Source organism: Oryx dammah, unplaced genomic scaffold (assembly GCF_014754425.2).
Source record: "Oryx dammah isolate SB20612 unplaced genomic scaffold, SCBI_Odam_1.1 HiC_scaffold_13, whole genome shotgun sequence".
Lineage (NCBI taxonomy): Eukaryota > Metazoa > Chordata > Mammalia > Artiodactyla > Bovidae > Oryx > Oryx dammah.
In genome coordinates, this window is record NW_024070197.1 from 2,312,504 (window position 1) to 2,320,878 (window position 8,375).

The 8,375-nt window shown below is 65.5% G+C and overlaps 1 protein-coding gene across 2 annotated transcripts in view; it reads left to right on the forward strand.

The window, feature by feature from the left end:
- The window catches only part of PRPF31 (pre-mRNA processing factor 31), a 9,957-nt gene extending 2,302 nt beyond the window's left edge, over positions 1-7,655 (forward strand). For both annotated transcript variants that reach the window (XM_040251848.1, XM_040251849.1), the window contains 10 exons: positions 620-717; positions 1,279-1,385; positions 2,101-2,270; positions 3,462-3,619; positions 4,021-4,110; positions 5,374-5,501; positions 5,577-5,649; positions 6,081-6,209; positions 6,312-6,410; positions 7,258-7,655. In XM_040251848.1, the coding sequence (XP_040107782.1) occupies positions 620-717; positions 1,279-1,385; positions 2,101-2,270; positions 3,462-3,619; positions 4,021-4,110; positions 5,374-5,501; positions 5,577-5,649; positions 6,081-6,209; positions 6,312-6,410; positions 7,258-7,383 (1,178 nt within the window). In that variant the 3' untranslated portion in view covers positions 7,384-7,655. The remainder of the gene's footprint in view (positions 1-619; positions 718-1,278; positions 1,386-2,100; positions 2,271-3,461; positions 3,620-4,020; positions 4,111-5,373; positions 5,502-5,576; positions 5,650-6,080; positions 6,210-6,311; positions 6,411-7,257) is intronic.
- Positions 7,656-8,375: the final 720 nt, after the last annotated feature.

Here is an 8,375-nt window from a genome sequence, read left to right on the forward strand (position 1 = left end):
AGTGGAGACTGAGAGCGAGCTGAGTGAGTACCGGGAAGGGCGAGCAGAAACAGCCCTGCCCGGTGTCCCCCACGGCCTCTCCCGTCCCCACTGGAGGGGCGGGCAGGATCCCAGCCCACCTTCCCTGCTGGCCTCTCCCAGGGCCCTGCCCCGAAGCCCCTGCATTAGCTCAAATGTAGGTTCAGCTACTGAACAGAACGGCGACGTGACAAGGAGGTGTATTTTCCTCTCATGGGAAAGTCTGGATGAGGATCCCAGGCTGTCTGTGTCTTACTGATCTGTCACCTGTTTCATGGTACAAAGTGACTGCTCACCTCCAACCATCACCTCCACATCCCCATCAGCAAAAAAAAATCAGGAGAGAAGAGGAGGAGGGCACATTTTTTTGTTTAAAAGAGTGACCTGGAAGTTGCCTGTGTGACTTGCCCTCACGCCTTATGGACCAGAACTGATCCACACAGCTGCACCCAGCAGTAGGGGCAGCCTTTGTGCTGTGTGTCTGTGAGCCCGGCTGCCACAGGGGGCTCCCTCACTGCAGGACGAAGGGCAGATGGGTGTTGGGGGAGCCAGCGGTGTCTGCGTGCCCCTCATCGGGCTGCTGCCCGCCCTGTGCCCCCAGACATCATCCATAAGTTCATCCGGGATAAGTACTCAAAGCGATTCCCCGAGCTGGAGTCCCTGGTCCCCAACGCCCTGGATTACATCCGCACTGTCAAGGTGAGCACAGAGGAGGGGCCCCAGCCACCACGCCTGTTGAGAGCACCCTGCTCTTGGACTCTCCGGGTCACTCAGCTCTGGGTCAGAGGCAGGATGGGAGCAGGGAGCAGAGACTGGGGGAAGCCGAGACCCCGAGATGGCAACGGGCCCTGGAGCGTTCAGGGGGAGGGAGGAGGCGAGTGTAAGAGGTCATCAGGTCAATCTGGCCTCCGAGGCTCTGGGTCTGAGGGGAAGGTCCCCATGGGAGGGTCAGGCACGTGAAGGTGGGACACCACCCAGCACCCAGGCTCCTGTGAGAGTCGAGCAGATGGGGGTGGGGAGGAGACGCAGTCAGACCTGCACTGGGAGTGGACGTGGGCAGCAGGCCTGTGGGGGCAGCCCGTCCTCTGCAGGTGGACTGTCTGCTTCCGGGTGAGCCCCCCCCCAGGGCAGACTGCAGATGCTTTGAGCCACGGGGTTGTGGGAACTGGGGGCAGACGGGGGCGGCCGCTGTCCCTGCAGGAGAGGTTCTAGACCCTCCTGAGTCCCCGGGCCTCCCCCTCATGCCCTATCCTCCCCCAGGAGCTGGGCAACAGCCTGGACAAATGCAAGAATAATGAGAACCTGCAGCAGATCCTGACCAACGCCACCATCATGGTCGTCAGCGTTACCGCTTCCACCACCCAGGGGTGCGTACCCCGCAGGCCCATCCGACGGTCGTCGGTCGTGGGGCCCCTGCGGCACGGGTATAGTGTCAGGAGGACTGGTTGCTGTGCTGCCACGTGTTCGCCGAGCACCTCCTGCAGGCCAGGCTCTGGGCCCCGGGTCCCCGGCGGTGGGAAGCCAGCCTCCCCCCAGAGCCTGTGGTCCTCAGGGGTGCAGCGGAGGGCAGGCCTGTAATTAGAAGTGGTGTCCCCTAAGGAGGGGCACCCGGGGTCTCCCCCTGCCCTTCAACGTCTGTGGCGGGCCTGCGAGAAGGGCAGAGGCGTGTCACCCCACAGCAGGGCTCTGACCGGACAAGCTGTGAATGGGCAGGGGTGACGGTGCTCCTGGGGAGCAGCTGGACGGCGGCCTGGCTGGTCGGCAAGGCCGAGCCCTGCAAGGTCTGGGGAGCTGCGGGGAGCGTTTCAGAAAGAGGGGACACCTGCACAGAGCCCGGCTGCAGCCTGGCCTGGGCCAGCTTGCCTCCCCGGGCAGAGAAGGGAAAGCGGCAGGGACGCACCACCATGGGCTGCTTCCCTGCAGCCCTCGCTTCCAGGCCTCGGGGCTGGCGGGGCTAGTAATCGTCCCAAAGGTGCACACGCACGCAGGCGCACACGGCGGGGAGGGTGGGGCCCCTCACCACTCAGGACCCCCGGAGGTCCGGGTCATTCGGTCCGCCCCAGCCGTGCCCCCGCCCCGCAGGCAGCAGCTGTCAGAGGAGGAGCTGGAGCGGCTGGAGGAGGCCTGCGACATGGCGCTGGAGCTCAACGCCTCCAAGCACCGCATCTACGAGTACGTGGAGTCGCGGATGTCCTTCATCGCCCCCAACCTCTCCATCATCATCGGGGCCTCCACCGCCGCCAAGATCATGGGTGAGGCCCGGCCCCGCACCTGTGGCTTCGGGGAGGCCTGTCCCTTTTCTGTCAATCGGGGGGTGTTCTACGCGTCCTGGGGCCCAGCACGCGGCCCCCACTCCCACCTGCTCATCTGTCCGGAGATTGCGGACCAGCGTGGCGGCCAGCAGAGCTGGGGCCCAGCAGCTGCAGGGGCGGCGGGGCATGGCCGGTGGGGAGGTCGGGGACCCGGGGCCACCTGGTGATGGGTCAGCTCTCTGCGCCCCAGGGTTCCCCGCAAGATGGGGGCACTGGCCCTGGCAGCATGATAGGAAAAGAGTGCGTCCCTTCCTCCTCGGGGCTCTCTGCAGCTGCAGAGCGCCCCCCACCGCCTCCCCTAGGCACCTGGTCTCTTCAGCCGAGGAACACTTGCGGGCACGTGTGTGACAGAGCAGCGAGCGTGTCAGTCACCACAGGCAGGGCTTCGAGGGCAAGATCTGTCCTCGGGATAGACTGGCACTGGGTGGCGAGGGGCGGGGGGGGTGCTTCCGCGGCCTCTCCTCGGGGGGATGGCCCCTGCCCAAGTGTCCTCTCCTGGTCACCCCCTGTCCCAGTCTCCCCCTCCCATCAGGGCACCTGTCCTTGTGGTTGGGGGTCCAGCCTGGGGGCATCGTCTTACCTGGCTCACCCCTGTAAAGGCCCTGTCTCCAGATTCTAAGATGGTGGGGGCTTAGGACTTCAGCGAGTGAATTTGTGGGGGACACAGTTCTGTCCGTGAGGCAGGCGTGTGTGGGGTTCCGGGAAGGATGAACTCCTGCTTCCCCCACTGCCCACCACCTCTGACCTCACATCTTTGGGCAAACCGTGTCACGCGCCTTGGTTTCCACCCTGGAGACCAGGGGGTTGTTGTCCGCACCTGCAGACACCCTCTTGGAACCCAAAGGTGGTTCACACCTGGGCCGCTGGCGTGGTAACCAACCCCTGAAGCACAGGCAGGCCTGCGTGGCTTCCCAGACGCGGAGTCAGGTTCCTCATGCGCCAGGGGCTCACTGTGCAGCCTCCGGCACGTCCCTTTGCCTCTCAGAGCCCCTCCGAATCCCCCCAAGATGGGACACGTTGACGCTCCCTGGCGGGCCCCCCTCAGGGCTGTGGCTGGGAACTCCTGTGAAGGTGCAGCGCTCGGCGGACCCCCCCGCCACCCCACTGATGCCCGCCCCCCTCCTGCTGCAGGGGTGGCCGGCGGCCTGACCAACCTCTCCAAGATGCCTGCCTGCAACATCATGCTGCTTGGGGCGCAGCGCAAGACGCTATCGGGCTTCTCGTCCACCTCGGTGCTGCCCCACACCGGCTACATCTACCACAGCGACATTGTGCAGTCCCTGCCTCCGGTGAGCGCCCCCCGGGTCCCTGGGTCACTGCTGGCGGCCGGTGGAGGGAGCTGGGAGCCAGAGGGTGGGTGCACGGGCGGGTGCAAGGAGGCTGGAGCCGATGGGCCGGCTTGGGGTTCCGTCACTGCCACCCACCTGCCAGGCACGGAGCCTGAGCTCTGAACCTCGGTCTCCCCGTCTGTACGTGGGCAAACTGGACCTGGTTTGTCTGCAGACGGGAGAGGAGGTGGAAAAAGACGCCAGCGATGATCACTGGTTACTGTAACGCATCAGTGCAGGCCCGCAGCCGCAGTGGAGGTGGAGGCTGCTGGGCAGAGAGGGTGGCAAGGCAGCAGTTCTGGGAAGCCTGGGCTCTGAGGCTGCTGCCTCGCTCTGACCCGCCTCCTTGTCCGTTGCCCCAGGATCTGCGGCGGAAAGCCGCCCGGCTGGTGGCCGCCAAGTGTACGCTGGCAGCCCGCGTGGACAGCTTCCACGAGAGCACGGAGGGGAAGGTGAGGGCGGCGTTCGCATGGCCTGTCTGTGGTCTGTCGAGGAGCGCTGTCATCAGAAGACCCTCCCGCACTGGACTCACAGGGCGGGGCGGGGGTGTCCCCTCCCCCACACTGCCATGACGATGGCAAGTGCAGCGGCCCAAAGGGACATGGGGTTGCGGTCTTAGAGTCCTGTAGGTCAGAAGCCCACGGGGGTTCCCCGAGCTGACGCTGCGGTGCTGGCCGGGTTTGCTCCTCCGGAGGCTCGCGCTCGGGAGGGCCGCTCCCGGCGGTTTCCAGCTTCCCAGGGCCACCGCGCCCCCTGCTCGGGGCCCCTGCCTCCATCTTCAGAGCCAGCACAGCACCTGCATGCTCTGCCTGGCTCTGGCTCTGCCTGCACTGCTTCTCTGGCCCTTTAAGACCCCGGTGACCCCACTGGGCCCCACACACCACTAAGCTCTCACTCCCCTTCTGGATCCGAAACCCGGTCACACCTGCAGAGCCCCGTTGCCAGGTAGTGAGAGCTCACAGGAACCGGGCAGCAGACACCCGGGGCGGGGCAGGGACTCCCCGCCGCACTCTGTCTCCTCTGCCAGCACTGCTGCCATGCTGCTGTTGATCCCGCTGGCCTGTCTTCCTGGGCAGACCTGTTCTGTGACAGGAGTTGTGTCTATCCCGAGCAGTATGGTTTTCCAGGCAGCCAGCCTGGCACAGCGTTTGGGGCTCTCTGACCACAGGGTACGGCGGTGACCTGGCCAGACCAAAGTCCTACCCTGTGGCTTCTCCACTCTGGCTGAGGGCGGGCGGCGACGGGGAGACGCACGCTGGTCAATATGCCAGGCGTCCGGGGTGCCGAGTAGAGGCTGAGGGGAGAGGATGCCAAGGGAGCTTAGACTGATGAACCTGGGAGGCGGGAGGGCTGTCCTGAGGAGGTGAGGGCTTAACGTGGACCTGCGAGCAGAGAGCAGGCGAGTCCCGTGGACACTGGGCGACGGGGTCTGAAGCAGCCGGACGGTCAGCGCCAGGCTGGAGCCCAGCGAGCCCCGCGGAGCGGGTGCTGGTGGGACAGGGTGGGTCACGTTGAGCCTGTGTGCCCTGGGGAGAGCCTGGCTCCTCAGAGGAGCTGACGGGGGCCACTGGGGTCCTTCCTGAAGGAAAAGCCCAGCGGGATTCTCGGGTGCGGTGGTCTCCAGGGCATCTCCCTTACTGACCTGAGAGGAGCTGGGGCGGGGGGCAGGCCAGGCCCGTGGGAGCCGCTGCTGGACCCCAGCCTGCCCTCCCCAGGTGGGCTACGAGCTGAAGGACGAGATTGAGCGCAAGTTCGACAAGTGGCAGGAGCCCCCGCCTGTGAAGCAGGTGAAGCCACTGCCCGCGCCTCTCGACGGGCAGCGCAAGAAGCGAGGCGGCCGCAGGTGGGGCCTGGGGACCGGGTGGGGTGGGAAGGGCCGAGGCGCCCCTTTCCCGGCTGACCCCCTGCCCCGCCCCAGGTACCGCAAGATGAAGGAGCGGCTGGGGCTGACGGAGATCCGGAAGCAGGCCAACCGCATGAGCTTTGGAGAGGTCACGCCCCCCTACCTCGCGCCCCCGCATCCCCTCCACTCCTGTGGCCATGGCAACACCTCAGCCTCTTGCCGGGTCCCCGGGCCTCCCCTCTGTCCCAGCCCCAGAGGGATCTCCGTGACAGCACTGGCCCCCAGGCTCACCCCCCACCTTCCCCACCCCGCCGGCCAGGCCTTCCCAGGCCCCACGCCGGCCAGGCCCCGGCTGCCTGAGCATCACCCCGCCGGTCCTGCCAGAACTAGCTCGTGTGTCGTCAGGGAAAACTGTTTCGGTTCTTCACTTGGCCCAGGCACACACACACACCCCCCCCTCAGCTCAAGCAGTAGTAACAGGACCCCTGCTCCTCACTGGGGCCCCGGCAGTCCCGGATGGGATGGAGCCCTGGGCTGACTGAGGGGCGGCTGACACCTGGGCGTCTCCCCTCCCACCAGATCGAGGAGGACGCCTACCAGGAGGACCTGGGTTTCAGCCTGGGACATCTGGGCAAGTCGGGCAGCGGGCGGGTGCGGCAGACGCAGGTGAACGAGGCTACCAAAGCCAGGATCTCCAAGACGCTGCAGGTGCAGGCCAGCCCCGGGGATGGGGACGGGGCCTGGGCTACGGGGGCAGGCACGGGTGTGCAGACCCTGGCCACAGCCCTGAGCGCCCTGCCCTCCCCGCAGCGGACCCTGCAGAAGCAGAGTGTGGTGTACGGTGGGAAGTCCACCATCCGTGACCGCTCGTCGGGAACCGCCTCCAGCGTGGCGTTCACCCCACTCCAGGTACCGGGTCTCTGGAGGCAGCAGGCCGGGGGAAGGCTGTGTTCCCCTGTCCTGGGCTGCTGCTTCCTTACCTGTGCCCCACTTCAGGGCTGCCATGGGTCTGGGCGGGGGGGCTCCAAAGAAGCCCCCGAGGTTGTATCTGGATTCCCAGCACATGTCAAGGTTCGCAGGGACCACTGAGTCTTTGTGGCCCCGAGCAGGCCCAGCTGCTCCCACCCCTGGGGGATGCCTGCTGAATTCCAGGGGCACTGTCGCAGGCGCTGAGATGGACAGACACACACCAGGGAGTTTCGCCCTCTTGGAGTTTATCTCAGGGGTCAGACAAGTAAGATACATAGTGTTGGGAGGTGGAAAGTGCTGGGGACTGAAAGGACTAAGGGAGATGGAGCCTCCAGGGGCAGCCTCAGCGAGGTGAGAATCCATGGGTGTAAGATGCGGATCAACGCCAGCCACGTGTCAGACCCCCAGAGCTGGGTGTTAAATCCTCGCTGGGGCTGGTGCGGTTCGTGCTGGGACTGCGGGCAAGCCTCTTACTTCTGGGACTCAGTTTCCTCATTCAGGGACTGAACGGGATCAGCCTTTCTCACACGGTGATGTTTTTAAAATCGCCTGGGGAACTTGTTAAAATTCAGGGATCCAGGTCCTCCCCGCTGGCCTCACCCCAGAACCAGAGGATCTCCCAGGGTTGGGGAGACCTGGGGGCTGGCACGCCCTCCACATGCTTGCCCAGAACCCCAGGCCCATCAGGAAGGGCTGTGGGCCTCTGACATGCCACGATTCCCTCACCGGGAGGCTGTTAGAAACCAGGCCGTCTCCCCACCCCACCCCGTATCCCTCCCCTGCCCAGGGCCTGGAGATTGTGAACCCACAAGCAGCGGAGAAGAAGGTGGCAGAGGCCAACCAGAAGTACTTCTCCAGCATGGCCGAGTTCCTCAAGGTCAAGGGCGAGAAGAGCGGCATCACGTCCACCTGAGGGGGGCGCCCGGCCGTCACCGGCTGTCGGGACACGGGGGCCCCCGCCCCAAGGGGTTCGGGGTCCGGAGGGGCTGGGGGTGCCGGCAGGGAGCGGCGCCCCAGGCCAGCCGCTGTGGCGTGATGGCAAGTGAGGCCTGAGAGGAGCTGGCCCCCCTGCGCGGAGCTCGCCACCCTCTCCGCAGACACACAGCCAGGCCTCACCATGTGTCGTCTTTAACTGGTAAAGGAGCTACCTTTGGAAGAGATGTAATTAAAAACACGTTATCAGGATCCAGTCTTGGCGACTGAGCGTTTGTCAGCCACTTGGGTGGCTGAGGAGTCAGCGCTCTGGGTTCGGGAGCAGAGCTTGGGCTCCGCAGAACCCAGGTCCACCCTGGGCCTGTCACCTCATGCGGTTCCTGGGCGAGGAGCGTCCTCTTCATCTCCAGGCCCCTTCGAGAATGGTGCTCATTCTGAGGCCACAGCTTCCGGCACAGGCCACCTGGGTGCTCGCGTCATCCTGGGCGGTTGGTCTCCACCCTGCAGGCCTCCCCACTCACACCGCCAGGTGCACACGTGGGGACACAAAGATGCTCGGGAAGCACTCAGCACCGGGCTCAGCCTCAGGGCCCCGTGACGGGGGCACTGTTGTTACCCCAGTGTTGGCTGAGGACTTCCCGCTCCCGCCCTGGGGGCACCCAGCACTGCGAAAGCACCTGCCAGATAAGCAGAGCGCTGTGCCTCCAGGGGCCGCCTGCTCTGCGCGGCGAGCTGGCTTCAGCGCTACTTGCTGACCTGCGAGGTCAGCCACCCTGGAGGAGCAGCCCCATGGGGAGCCGGGCTCTCCCGCTCGCAGTTTCTCCCTGGGTCTTTCTCCAGCTCATTGGGTCCTGGCTGAAATCTCTCTCCATGGGACTCTGCCGTCACCACCAGGGGCTCTGTCTTTGGACCCCAGTCTCTCCTCATCCCAGGACTACTCTTCCCCTCCCTCACGTGAAAAGTGTGCACACC